The sequence below is a fragment of the Garra rufa genome, chromosome 19, assembly GCF_049309525.1.
Source record: "Garra rufa chromosome 19, GarRuf1.0, whole genome shotgun sequence".
Lineage (NCBI taxonomy): Eukaryota > Metazoa > Chordata > Actinopteri > Cypriniformes > Cyprinidae > Garra > Garra rufa.
Window position 1 is genome coordinate 20,376,013 of NC_133379.1, and position 15,705 is coordinate 20,391,717.

Below are 15,705 nucleotides of genomic sequence, written 5' to 3' on the forward strand. Positions count from 1 at the left end.
CATTAATTACTTACCCTCATGTTGTTCCAAACCAGTAAGAACTTTGTTTGTCTTTGAAACACAAATTAAGATATTTTTGATGAAATCAAAGAGCTCTCTGACCCTCCATAGACAGCAAGGGTCCTTCCAAGGCCCAGAAAGGTATCAAGAATATCGACAAAATAGTCCTTGTGACATCAGTGGTTCAATTCTAATTTTATAATGCTACAAATACTTTTTGTGCAAAAAACAACAATTCTTCTACTCTGTGTCAGGCTAGCGGCATTTTGGAGAATATCACAACGCATATGCGCACTTTCCTCTAAATGTTAAGAAAACGCGATGCACACGTGTTCGACGTCAACAGCATGTGTTGTTTACATGCAAGGAAAGCACTTGTATGCATCGTGATACTCTCTAAAATGGCGCTAGGCTGACGCAGAGGAGAAGAATTGTTGAATAAAGTTTTTTTTTGTCCACACAAAAAGTATTCTTGTAGCTTTAGAAAATTACGATTGAACCACTGATGTGACATGGACTATTTTAACAATGTCCTTACTACCTTTCTGGACCTTGTCTATGCAGGGTCAGAAAGCTCTCGGATTTCATCAAAAATACCTAAATTTGTGTTCCAAAGATGAACGAAGGTCTTACAGGTTTGGAACAACATGAGGGTGAAGTAACTGATGACAGAATTTTTGGGTGAACTTTCCCTTTAAGATACATAATATTATTCAATTTGATCAGAATTTATTCCTATTTGATATATACTATTGAAATACATGCTACATAATGTTAAAATACAAAAATATGTTGAAAATAATGATTATGTTCTGTAAACTCAGGTGTAATTAAAGTATTTTACTACTTAGCTTTGACATGATAGTCAAATTATTTTTTGTAAAAAATATACATATACATTTTAAACGTATGACATCAACATGAAATGTATTTATAAAAACCTGTACGTTTTAAACCTTTTGTCTCAGATATTTATATTTGTCATTGACCCATATACAGAAAAGCATGCGGTGTTTAAATTTGTTTGTTTTCTTGTTGGATAACATCGATTGCACAATTATTCCGCTTAATTTTCTGTTGCTCATGAGCTTTTAACTGTTTGTCACACTCAAGGCTCACATTTAATGCTCTTACAGATATGTTATGTAGGTTAGAGTATAACAATCGCACATAGCTACACAACTGGAGAAACCAAGCTGTTATAAAATGGTACAGTCTGCGCACGGCTTCAAGTTTACCCAGTCATTTGCTCTACTACTGTGAGTAGCGTAACGGCTTACCGAGAGCGCGCGTGATGGTGTTAAGAAAGCGATTAAGATCCGCGTTTTCCTTCTTCTGCTGACACTACAGAGAGTGTGTGTTCATTTGTGAGTAGAGCTGTCAGAGACACGCTTATTCAGTCAGCCACTGCTATTACCAATAGGACTGACTGGGATTCACTGCGCTCTGCTGGCTCCGTGTTACCGCTATGGGCTCAGTGTGAGTGAAGACACAAAGACTTTGGGATATATGTTTGGCATTTGGCTTTTTGTCAGTTTCTCAAATGCAAACGGAAATATGTGGCAAAGCTTCGTCTTACTCTTAACCGGTTTGCTTGGCTTGTGTTCATGTTCAAGTTTCCCAAGTAACATCAACATAGGTGAGTACTCAGCGGCTATCGTTTATAACCGTGTCCTGACAGTGATTTAAAGTTTCCGTCGCACAGGATGAGGTACAGTTAGCCATTTGGGGTTAAATGTTTCATGTGCATGTTATTGTTCCTGAATGACTTTTTTGTCGTCTCGACAGGAGGTTTGTTTCCAACCGACTCCCATGAATACGACGTGTTCCGTTTCGCGCTCTCTCAACACAATGATGTTCCTAAACTGGTACCACAAGTGGACATGGTGGACACGGGGAGCAGTTTTGCCATGACATACGCCTGTAAGTTGTGTATTCACGTATATCTTAGAGGTCTGTTACTCTTCCCAAAACCAAACCTCTGCAGTGCGCACACGACCTGTTTCCATCACGCTTGTTGCTTTGCTGAAATTCTGAACGACTCTGCACATGATGATTTATGCCAGTGAAACAGTGTAGGCTTAGCGAAGTAGCAGAACCTCAGACATTTTGTTGCTGTAAACGTGTCTTCTCTTACACAGTCTTAAACCCAGCTGGATTACTGTCAAGAATCACATCAAGATGTCAGGTGGAACTGCAAAGCTGGCAACATGTCCTAGAATACCTGAGGTTGAATTTGACAGGAGACAGTGCTGTGTTTTCACATTTGCAAATGCTTCTTTTGCCACAGTAGTTTGTTTCATTTCATTAATTTCATGACCATGTGCCCTTTACATGTTTACAAAATAGATCATTTTATTATGCGTCCTTCATGAAATAAATACACAGTAAAATGTAAAGATAAAATGTAAATTAAATGTGACCCTGGACAACAAAACCTTAAGTAGCGCAGGTATATTTGCAGCAATAGTCAAAAACACATTGTATGGTCAAAATTTCCTACTGTAAATATATCAAAACTTAATTTTGTAATAGTAATATGCATTAAGAACTTCATTTGGACAATTTAAAAGGTGATTTTCTCAATAATTTGATTACTTTGCACCCTCAGATTCCAGATTTTCAAATAGTTGTATCTCAGCTATATTGTCATATCCTAACAAACCATACATAAATGAAAAGCTTATTTATTCAGCTTTCAAAACATTTCAAAACCCTATGACTGTTTTTTGTGGTCCAGGGTCACATATTAGTTTTAACATGACTGCTGTGCTGTATTGTTTGCATTAAGTGTCATATTATTTGGGGTGCAAAACAATATTATATTTAGCAAGTCAATACATTTACTTTTACAGTAAAATATATTAGTTATTGTAACTAATTAGAAGTCCCTACAAAACCTTTACATTACATTTTAATATTTTCTTAAATAGTTATGCATAAGGATATGCATTTTATGTTGTTGATTGCATTATTTTAGTCTACTACTAGTATTTTTTTCTGTTGAAACATTGCCTGGAGCACCTTCTATTCTGCAAATTTCTGGCACCACAGTTGTTTTTTACAGTGTATTTGCAGATTTGACTGACAGCATATTTTCTATCATGAGCGTATGAAACATATCCTGTAGACTGCTAATACATTTTTAGGTGAGCCGAACACAGCAAACATCCTCATTCCTAGCTCAGCTGGCTGTCAGTCACAAATGTGCCCTTTGATGTCTGAGATTGACACAGACAACCTTTCCATGTTTGTGTTCAACCCTGCCAGCGACGTACAACACTGTTATAATGCTTAGCATGCAAACAGCTTCTGATAGGGAAAAGAGATTTCAGATGTTTCAGATGTTATATTTCAGATATTTCGACACTAGCACAGTAGGCTGATAATCCTGTCAAGTTCATATGTGCTATAGTCTTTCCCAGATGAGTACGTGTGACAAACCTCTCTCATGTGCACATCAGTGGTGCCCTTTTAAGTGAGTCTCAGTGCCTCAAAGCAGAGTCTGCTGTTTACTGGAGGCTGAGCAGAGAAACTGGGGCTGGAGCGATGTTTTCCATTTTAGGGGAGTCCTTAGGGCATTTTTATAGGGTGACACCGGAGAGGGTCTTGTTAGAGGGAGGCTATCAAAGGAAAGTTTAACACACAAAGTAAGGGCTGAGTCCGTATGTTCTTGTCACAGAGAAGTGTGAAAGTAATTATATGGAGCTAATTGCATCTGCAGAGAGTTCGCTCATCAGGGCGATTGTGCATGGCTGCTGTCTTATCCTCTAATCGCTACATACACCTTCCCAGAACAAAACCTGAGAGCACTAGAGCAGTTTGTGTGCCAGGAAGTGCAACAAAATTCAGTTTGATTATAATTTGATCATTTTCCTCTTTTGCCACAAGAACAAACCAGGACTAGAGAACAATGAATGGGGCTTTAAGAAACACAACAAAAGAAAATCAGTGTTTTTGTTATATAATTGATATGTTCAAGGGAACGGTGTCTTCGAATGTGATTTTGGTTGTTATGAGTGAAGCAGTGATTTGAGTATATTTTGATTAAAATGACCAACCCACTATAATAACAGCCCAGCAGGCACACAACGTCATAAGATGTTGATATTGATATTTGGTTCAATTTTGGTTGCGACGTCAATGTCAATTCAATGTCTAACAATAATTTGATCCAAAACTGACGTCAACTGACGTTGATATTTTGTTGTTTTTAGTCAGAGTTAATGTCAAATACTGCCGTCATCCTGATTTTCATTTTTAACCAAACTGCAACGTCTGTCCAATGTTGAGGTCCAAGTCGCGGTCCAATGTCAACCTGGCATTATGTTGATGTCCAGTGCCTGCTGGGAATATAGTAGTACAGAGTAAGTTTAAAACTTCAAGCCCATTTGGGTCTGTTTTCTGTACTGTCCGTTAATTGCCAATTAATAATTAACAGACTAGTCAGTGGAGTTTAGGTTAAAAGTTCACCCAAAAATGAAAATTAGCTGAAAATTTACTCACCCTCAGACTATCCAAAATGTAGTTGAGTTTGTATCTTCTTTCTACAGATTGGGAGAAATTTAGCATTACATCACTTGCTCACCAATGCACTTTGCAGTGAATGGGTGCCATCAGAATAACAATTCAAATAGCTGATAAAAGCATCACAAAAATCCACAAGTAATCCACACGATTCCAGTCCATTAGCAGCAATCTGTGTTTGTAATAAAAAAATTCATCATTAAAATATTCTTACTTCAAACCGTTGATTCTGGCTAAAATATGATTCCTTTTTCCATAATATTGCTTTTTCCAGTAGAAAAGTTATCTTGTCTGATTCAGGAATGAAATATGCACAGATCAAGCACTGTTTACAAGCAAAAACAGTCCAAAACAGTTCTACACTCTTAAAAATAAAGGTGCTTCACGATTCCATAGAAGAACATTTTTTGTCTAAATGGTTTCATAAAGAACCTTTAACAGCTGAAGAACCTTTCTGTTTCACAAAAACAGATTATAAAAAGGTAAGAAAGAGACGGTTCTTTTAAAGAACCTTTGGCTGAATGGTTCTTTGTGGAACCAAAAATGGTTCTTCTATGGCATTGCTGTGAAGAACCTTTGAAAGCATCTTTATTTTTAAGAATGTAAACAAATATGTCAGTGGATTATGATGTGAGAGAACAACAGGAGATGGACTTTTTACATTTTTTATTTTTTAATAGAGAAAACTTTGTTATGGGTTATGGATTGGTATATTGCCCTAACCATGTCCCTTTAGTAGCTTCTGTATCCGTGCCTTTCCTAATACTTCCCATTATAACAAAAGATCAATTGCCCTCGCTGTTTTTCATGTTGTTATTACAGTTTTTTACAATCGATTTTGCACTAATAAATGAACCTTAATGTCATTTTTCAGAACTCTAGATACAAAACTCAAAACAGTCATTATTTGTAACACGGGCTGTCCAGTGTTCAAAACTTTGCACATTGCGTTCATATCATTAAAGAAGCCTTGCATTAACAGAAGCATTGTTTCAAAAAAATGAATTTATTATGAAATATTATAGGAATATTACTTTAGATCACCCATACACAAGTTACCCATAGTTTCAATGTGTTTTTGCTAGTACAATCATTAAATATAGTTGCACAAAATATGTGATTCAGGTTTCATTTTTTTTTACTTTAGACTGAGAACAGTGCAGACACAGTGGTATCATTGAAATACTGTAATGTGGAATTTACTGATAAAATAAATCTCAGCATAGGTTTTCTAAAGGAAAAATTTAGATTCAAAGTTTTAGCTGTTTTTTTTTTTTTTCAGCAGGGTACAGAATACAGTTTACAGGCTGGTTGGCTGGTCTTAGCTGGTGTTAGCTGGTCTCCCAGCCTGGTCAGGCTGGTTTTAGCTGGTGGTTTCCAGACAGACAGAAAAGTGGCCAATACCCCTCTAAAACCAGCCTGCTGACCAGCTATGACCAGCTAAAAACAGCCAAACAGCCTAGGCTGGTTTTGGATGTTTTTTTTTCAGCAGGGCTAATTTGTGTACCAACGTTCTATATACATTCTTTTTTTTTTTTTTTTTTTACCAGGGTAGCCATTAACTCATTAAAACCACAAAAGCAATAACATAAAAATTACATCGTGCATTCAGTAATGTTGAATATGAAAATGTGTTCTGTAAAAGAGGTACATGGGGCCATAGAAACCATATCTGATAAAGAATGAAATATGACATCCATAGATACATGGTAAAAAAAAAAAAGTACTGCAGAGGTACAATTTTGTTCCTGGGCAACAAAACATATAAAGGTACCTTTAAAGGTACACAATGGGTCCTTATTGTACAATTATGTACCCAAAAAATTGTACCCTTGGTACCACCCCAGTGACAGCTACTTGTACCCTAAAAGGTATAGTTTTGTACCGTTTTTTCTGAGAGTGTAGTGTAGTCCATCTGGGTCATATTCTGTGGTAACTGGTGTCAAATGATCTATCCTGAAACATGCACTATTTTCCATAAAAGCTATGCTTCAAGGGTAATGCAACAGTTACTTATCATTTTAAGCAGATGTATCAACTGATAGTTCAATCTTTGTAACAAAATGAATGCACACTCATCTCAGATGTAATGTGTGAGTTGCATTTTGAAATAGTAATACTTTGATGTTAAGTTGTGTCATTTTGAACAGGTGATTTAAGTTCAATGAACAAATGAACTTTGGCTTATATGTATTGTATCCAAGCATTTGAAAAATGTGTTAAGTGGTTTGAAAAATGTGCATTTTGATTATTGGTTGTGAATTATGTGTCTAGAGTTTTGAAAAATGACATTACGGTTCTGTTATTAGTGCAAAAACGATTGTAAAAAACTGTATTATATTAACTAGAAAATTGATGTTTTAATTTGTGAATCGATGCAAATCTCTAGAAGACTGAATCGCAATTCATATGTGAATCGATTTTTTCCCCCACCCCTACCAAAATATTATGTTAAGTCAGCATCAAATTGATGTCAAATACTGACGTCATCCTGATTTTCATTCTCAACCAAAATGCAGCGTCTATCTAACGTTGGGGTCCAACATCAACCTGACATAATGTTGATGTCCGGTGCCTACTGGGAGTATAGTAGTACAGAGTATTTTACTACTAATTTAAAACTTCGAGCATGTTTGGGTCTTTATCTTTACTGTCCATTAATTGGCTAATTAATTGTCCAATAATTAACAGATTAGTAAGTGGTGTTTAGGTTAAAAGTTCACCCAAAAATGAAAATTAGCTGAAAATGTACTCACCTTCAAACTATCCAAAATGTAGTTGAGTTTGATCACCAGTGAATCCTCTGCAGTGAATGGGTGCCATCAGAATAAGAATTCAAATAGCTGATAAAAGCATCACAAAAATCCACAAGTAATCCACACGACTCCAGTTCAACACCAACAAGCTGTGTGTTTGTAATAAACAAATTCATCATTAAAATTTTCTTACTTCAAACCATTGCTTCTGGCTAAAATATGATTCCTTTTTCTATAATATTGCTTTTTCCAGGAAAAAAGTTATCTTGTCTGATTCAGGAATGAAATATGCACAGATCAAGCACTGTTTATAAGCAAAAACAGTCTAAAATAGCTCTACACTCTTAAAAATAAAGGTGTTTCACGATGCCATAGAAGAACTTTTTTTAATCTAAATGGTTCCATAAAGAACCTTTAACAGCTGAAGAACCGTTCTGTTTCACAAAAGGTTCTTTGTGGTGAAAGAAGGTTCTTCAGATTATAAAGAGATGGTTGTTTAAAGAACCTTCGACTGAATGGTTCTTTGTGGAACCAAAAAGGGTTCTTCTATGGCATTGCTGTGAAGAACCTTTTAAAGCACCTTTATTTTTAAGAGTGTAAGTGGATTATGATGTGAGAGAACAACATGATTTGTTTTTACTAGAGAAAACGTTGTTATGGGTTATGGATTGGTATATTGCCTCAATGATGAATTTGTTTCAATTAAACAAACCCATAGATCTTCACTTTACAAAATGTTAATTGATGAACTGAAGCCATTGTGATGTTTTTATCAGCTGTTTAAACTCATTTTGATGGCACCCATTCACTGCAGAGAATCCACTGGTAAGCAACTAATCTGTTCTGATGAAGAAACAAACTCATTTACATTCTGGATGGTGTGAGGGTAAGTACATTTTCAGCGCATTTTAATTTTTGGGTCAACTAATCCTTCATAAAATGACATTAACTATATTAAACAGCCATTGAGGATATTAAAATACTTCAAAATCAGCATGTTTATAATATGCTCATTTCCACAATGATGCTGTCTTAAGCTTTCTTTACACCAGGTATTAACTTCCGTCTTGAGTGATGCGATCATAAGTGGTCAGCTGAGACTGAAAACTGTTTACACTTGGTATTAACATGCATCTCAGATGAGTCTCCTGTGAGTCACTTGTGATTGGATTTCGAGGGGGTTCAGATGGTCCGTTTCCTTTAAAGCGCCTCTAACCAACTCTTGTTTTAATGCAGTGGCACTCAACCCTGGTCCTGTAGCCCCCTCTATTTTACACCCACAACAATTTCCAGGAACAGGGCTGAGAACCGCTGTTTTAGTGCAATTGCTGAATGACAGAAGTATAGGTCGTCCTTGTTGTCTGGGACTACATCAGGACAGAGTAATGTCTACACTACAAATGCAATGTGGTCAGATGCCTTTCTGAAGATATGCTTTTGCATACCAGGATTCTTAGATGTTCACTTCATATGTTATAGCATTTCTCACTTTCTATAACATCTAAAAATCGAAAAAGAGCAAAGAAAATATACAGCCTTATCTGTTACGCATGAAATGTTTATGTCTTTGTATAACACATGTAAAAGCTTTATATTTTTTCAAAGAAGACATTTAGATGTGTTCCCATTACTGCGAATCATTATCTGTTATCATATTTATAATACTTAGATGACAAGCATGGCAGAAATAGCACACACGGCAGTACAAACTCTTATTTTCTTAGATATGTGCCTGAACCGGTTGCTGAAGTTGCCTTGACTCTGAAGAGCTACAGTAACCGTTTAGCACGACTCAAATAGATCCATTTAATCTATTATTCATTGCATCATAGCCAAAGTGATTATTTTCAGGGGTTTTGATGTATGCATGTGGGAGCAGAGCCACAAAGGGAGTTATAGTGAAAATTCACTTATGTAGGAGGGAACTGACATTATTTAGCTGGAGTAGGACAGGTGTTCTTCTAGAAAGGAAAATTGTCACATAAAGGAGAGTTACTAGCTCTGATAATTGAGGACTTTAACTGATATGGCAAGACACTATACACCTTGCTGAAAAAACAAAACAATAGAAACCATCACAAAGTTGTGAATTGTACTGTTTTTTTGGAAACTGTATTGGTGCCTGTCTACTGGTAATTTGTCACCTTATGTTGGTGGCTTGTTAAAACCACTAAATCCTAATGGAATATGTCCTAAAACACACTACAGGACACCATTTTGTAATGGTTTTAATGGTTAAAAGTTGATTGTTTGCAATGGTATTTGTAGTGGAAACCATTAGAATTTCTGTGATGGTTTCTATTGTTTTTTCAGCTGGGCTGTTTTATATAGAGAGGAATGGAGTCAGGATTTCTCGATTAAATTTGAGTACTTGATTATAAAATAATCTTTGATTGTGTTTTGCCTGTGTCGATTAACCTGCCAAATATCTTAAGTGGCACATTCCATGGACGAGAATCCGTGAAAAGCATTATTAGATCATTTTCTAATGCTGCACCAAATATGAAAACCATTTTAAAATCATAATAAAGAGTAGAGCTATTGTGATTTCACAAAGGCTGTGATTCAATTAAATAAATGTATGCACTTTATTTATATACTTATACATATATATATGTTATGTGCTTCTCAAGAGAATACATCATTATCTTTCTAAATATGCTAACTGTTGATTGTTACCCGGATGCAAAGCCATATTAGAGATACTCTGATGTAAACAACAGCATGGATTGCACAGTTAATGTACTACTGAATATGTTTTTCTGCTAATTTATGCTATCTAAACCACTAGAAAAATGTGTGAAAGCTGCTAAATAATATAGAGAAGGACTTAGTAAGCAGGAAAGAGCATGATATTTTGACAAACTAAAGTTAATAGGTTGTAAAGATACATACGAGTAGTATTAATTAAGAAATTAGTCTAATATTTCACCTACCGTCGTTAAAATACACTATAAAATATTAATTGGACATTTGAATTAGATGTTTAGTCAGCATTAAACAAGGATTAGATCGCCCTGTAAAGTGTAAAAACAATTGTCCGGCCATTGGCATCCTTTGCTGGGAGTTTATATAATACATAATTTACAAAACTTATGATTATATTGTTTTATCACATTATAAATTTTAAATGTTTTGTTCAGTGAAACCATACTATTACTTGCTTTCATAGGCCTATTTTTATTTGAACCAATTATTGTTGCCTCATTGATATTATATATGTGACCCTGGATCACAAAACCAGTCATAAGGGGTCATTTATTTGAAATTGAGATTTATAAATAAGCTTTCCATTGATGTATGTTTTGTTAGGATAGGACAATATTTGAAAATCTGCAATCTGAAGGTGCAAAAAAATCAAAATACGGAGAAAATCTCCTTTAAAGTTGTCCAAATGAAGGTCTTAGCAATGCATATTATTAAACAAATATTACGTTTTGATATATCTATGGTAGGAAATTTACAAAATGTCTTTAATGGAACATGATCTTCCCATAACATCCTAATGATTGATAATTTTGACCCAAACAATGTGTTTTTGGCTATTGCTACCAATATACCTGTGCTACTAAAGACTGGTTTTGTGGTCCAGGGTCACATATGTATTTTAAGTCATTTTAGAGTCTATTGTTCGCTTGGGTCTATTTAAATGATCTGATTACTCGATTAATACTCAGAATAATCGACCGATTACTCAAAATAATTGTTAGTGATAGCCCTAGAATGGAGTGTTATGATTGGACTACAGTGGACAGATTGTAAAGTGCAGATTGCAAGTGATACTTTCTTCAGGAAAGGGAAGGTGAATAGTGAAAGTGCTTATGGGATCATAGCCTACAGAAATGAAAGCTCACTTATAGGGGTCCCATGATGTAGAGTGTTTATGACAGGGAATGTGACGTTAGTATCATTTAAACCTAAAAAATGTCATACAATAAAAGTCAGTAGGGCCCAATGTTGATTGGATCCCACTGACTTTTACTGCAAGGATAAAAACATTTGAAACATTTTCCAAAACATTTTGTGTTCAGCAGAAGGAAGTCACGCAGGTTTGAGGATGAGGGGGAATAAATGATGACAAAAATGTAATTTTCAGCTATCCCTCTATAAGCAAAGTGTTGTTTGAATGCTATATTTCAGCCTTTATTTGAAATGCATCACAGTGTTTGACAGTAAACAGTTTATCAGAATTGGCCCCTGGATGTTTCAAACGCAATATCAGCCCAGATGAAAATGGCCATACAATATTAATGCTGAAGAATTGCGAGCACCTTTGGTTTAATGTTGTAGTTGTCAGTTGCGCTGATGAATAGTGAGCTACAAGCAGTCGACCTCCCAGTGACAGCTGAAATAACCAGTCAGTGTCTGTCATGATGGCGATGAGTGTTTCTCCTCATGCCTTTCTAGTTGAATAAAACCCCATCATCGCATCATTTTAAACTTGCTAAACAGGCTTTTGTCCATTGTGAATAAGACAGATTCATTTTCTCCCATACATGAATTATTTTAAGAATCCGTTTCTGCTTTTGCCATATCGCAAGCCTTTATGACAGTCTGTTCTTGGCATTAGTCCCATTCGGCCCCGTGGTCCTCCTTTCAGCACGTATCAGTCCTTTCATCACATTGACATGCAGTCGGGCCAAATGTCCACAGCATGTCAATCAGGCGGGCTCCAAAGAGACCCATTGAAGCTCACGTCAGAGCCAGTTCAGGAACAAACACTGTTTTGTGTGTCTTCCCTGTGGAACTCACATAGACCGCTGAAGAGCTTTTACCTGTGTGGCTGCCTTAATTCGAAGCTTTGTATACAAGTGATGGAAGACTTGAAAGACAGCGAGTGCCTTGATGTGATAGCTAGCCTGAATATCCCGAAGAAGTCTGCCAAGGATAGCTCACACAGCCACATTAGCATCATCTGCAAAGCTATTAGCAAGAACTTCCAGCAATTAGATGCATTTAAAATGAAGCATTGTGAAATATGGATGGCTTCTTTGATACCAGTAAACTTTGGATGCTTCAGCGTTGATTATAGATGACGGGTATGTCATTAGCTTCATTAGCCGTTAGGAACTGGATGCAGTTCAGAGGGAATGGCGCAGGCGGCTTGGGGTTAGCTGTGGTGATTTCAGAATATGGGTCTGTGGGGCTACATGCTCTCCGACCTTCACTGGGCTGGAATGATACAGTGATAAAAATGTACCTTATCAGATATATCATCTTGCAAAGACTGAGGCTACAAGCAGCTTAGAGGACACCAGGGACAAAATCTGATTCTGTTAGGTGACAAAAAGAGCCCGCTTGGCTGTAATCTCTGAAATGATCTAGGTATTTTCTCTCTGAGTGAAACGCAGGGCCCTAATGCTATAGGATTTGATTTTGTAAGGAACGGTTCACCTAAAAATTACAATTTTGACATTAACTCATTCCGATGTCATTTCAGCCCTATCCACCTATTTTTTTTTCCATAAGAGTGGGCCATTTGTACATTTTATTTTATTTTATTTTCACTTTGTTGCTTGATATTGCAAATCGGTGTGTCTTACCATATTATTTTAATGTACTATCTTAATTATGAACACACTGGTTTGTAGTGCAAACAGTTTTACCATTTACTGCACATTGTTGTTTTTCTTGTTTTTTCCCAATAGTGGTTAAAGGAGTAGTTCACTTTCAGAACAAAAATTTATAGATAAAAATGATAGATTATAGATAATGTGCTCACCCCCTTTGAGTAAAACATTTCAGGATTTCTTTCCATATAATGGACTTCTATGGTGCCCCCGAGTTTGAACTTCCAAAATGCAGCTTCAAAGGGCTCTAAACGATCACAGCCGAGGAAAGAAGGGTCTTATTTAGCAAAACGATGGGTTATTTAAAAAAAAAATTACAATTTATATACTTTTTAACCCGTAAATGCTCATCTTGTCTAGCTTGGCAAGATGAGCGTTTGAGATTAAGAAGTTTATAAGTTGTAAATGATTTTTAGAAAATAACTGATCGTTTCGCTAGATAAGACCTTTCTTCCTTTTAGAGCCCTTTGAAGCTGCATTTAAACTGCATTTTGGAAGTTCAAACTCGGGGGCACCATAGAAGTCCATTATATGGAGAAAAATCCTGAAATGTTTGCCTCAAAAAACACCATTTCTTTACGACTGAAGAAGGAAAGACATGAACAACTTGGATGACAAGGGGGTGAGTACATTATCTGTACATTTTTGCTCTGAAAGTGAACTACTCCTTTAATGAACTGCAAGACTCGCCCATAGGCTTACTTCCATGTTGAAGAATAAGGTGGATAATAATATAATTTTCTTTGTGAAGCATGCAAGGAAGTCTGATGCCGAATTAACAAGCTTCTGTTTTCCATGCAATAAAAGTGGGTACACTCTTAAAAATAAAGGTGCTTCACGATGCCATAGAAGAACCTTTTTATTGTCCTAATGGTTCCTTAAAGAACCTTTAACATCTGAAGAACCTTTCCGTTTCACTGAAGGTTCTTAGTGGTGAAAGAAGGTTCTTCAGATTATAAAAAAGTTAAGAAAGAGGTGGTTCTTTAAAGAACCTTTGACTGAATGGTTCTTTGTGGAACCAAAAACGGTTCTTCTATGGCATCACTTGAAGAACCTTTTAAAGCACCTTTATTTTTAAGAGTGTAGTGATTAGGGCTGATTTTTCGATCAATAATATGATTTGGATTCATGGTTGGACAGTATTTCCTTTACCCACCTTACATTTGTGAATGCTATTTAGTAAACCAATTAAAAGGCCATTATAGCTTCATTAGAAAGCTGTATCAACATGTCTCTAAAACCAGACAAAACAATATGAATATGGGTAAACGCCAAACAATAAAAAACAGCCCAGACTAAAATTCTGAAACTCAACAGTAACAAGAACACAAAGGTTATTTAAAATTTAAACAAGGCCAGCCAATGAAATACATGTCCAAAGGCAATATTTAACAGCTTTAATGTGTCCAGTTTGTAAACAATATGATTTAAAGAGATAGTTCACCCAAAAATGATCATTCCAAACCCGTAAGAATTTTGTTCATCTTCAGAACACAGATTAAGATATTCTTGATGAAACCCGATAGCTTTCTGACTGTCCATAGATAGCAAGGGAACTAAAGGCATGGAAAGGTACGCTGCTGCCTAAAAGTATGCGATTAGTAAGTTTTTAATGATTTTTAAAGACGTTTCTTATGCTCATCAAGGCTGCATCATTACTCCAGTCTTCAGTGTCAAATGATCTTTCAGAAATCATTCTAATATGCTGATTTATTATCAGTGCTAAAAACAGTTGTGCTGCTTAATATTTTTTGGAACTTCAGGATTCTTCAAAACAAAGGTTCAAAAGAACAGCATTCATTTAAAATAGAAAAGTTTACTGTTCAAAAGTTTGGGGTCAGTACATTTTTATTCTTTCTTTTTTTTTTAAGAAATTAATACTTTTATTCACCAAGGATGTGTTAAATTAATAAAAAAACGTGATATCATATATTTACCTTTTTAGAAAATATTTATATTTTGAATAAATGCTGTTCTTTTTAACTTGTTATTCATCAAAGAGTCCTGAAAAAAAGAATCACAGATTCCAAAAAAACATTTGGCAGCACAACTGTTTCCAACATTGATAATTTTAATAATAAAGCATATTAGAATGATTTCTGAAGGATCATGTGACACTTAAGACTGATGAAAATTCAGCTTTGCATCACAGGAATAAATTATATTTTAAATTATATTCAAACAAAATCATTATTTTATATTATTTTTTTCTGTAATTTGGATCAAACCAATATAGCCTTAATGAGCATAAGAGACGTCTTTAAAAAACATGACCAGTCTTACTGATCCCAAATGTTTGAGCGGCAGTGTACATTCTCGTGAATGGCAGTGGATTGACCCTGAAGAGAAGAAAGTAGCTTTATAACATTACAGTTGAACCACTGATGTCAGATGGACTATTTTAACCATGTCCTTACTATCTTTCTGGGCATTGAACGTGTCAGTTGTGTCTGTCTATGCAGGGTCAGAAAGCTTTCGGATTTCATCAAAAATATCTTAATTTGTGTTCCATATGATGATCGAAGGACTTACAGGTTTTGAAGAACATGAGGGTGAGTGATTAATGACATTTTACACCCTAAAATTTTCATTTTAGAATGACCTAGCCCTTTAAGCACTTAATACAGCAGAAATGCAAGCACAATCAGCATATTTTAAAAACTCATGACAGATGTTTTACCTGCCTCTCACAGAGATCAGCTATTTGCATGAAGTTGAGCATCTCTGTACTTTTGGCCGTTATCAACACTTTTTCCGCACAAGCGTGAAGCTCAACTCCCATAGGAATGAAATGCAAATGCCCGCTCGCTCTGCGCCAGTCGACATGCACCATGAGGGGGGTGGTGGAGAAA

General features: G+C 35.8%; 1 protein-coding gene across 1 annotated transcript in view; it reads left to right on the top strand.

Moving 5' to 3' along the window:
- The first annotated feature begins 1,326 nt into the window (after positions 1–1,326).
- Positions 1,327–15,705, top strand: part of gria1b (glutamate receptor, ionotropic, AMPA 1b) — a 106,975-nt gene continuing 92,596 nt past the window's right edge. Inside the window, exons 1-2 of the mRNA XM_073825138.1 lie at positions 1,327–1,639; positions 1,789–1,923. Coding sequence (XP_073681239.1) covers positions 1,510–1,639; positions 1,789–1,923 — 265 coding nt within the window. The 5' untranslated portion in view covers positions 1,327–1,509. The remainder of the gene's footprint in view (positions 1,640–1,788; positions 1,924–15,705) is intronic.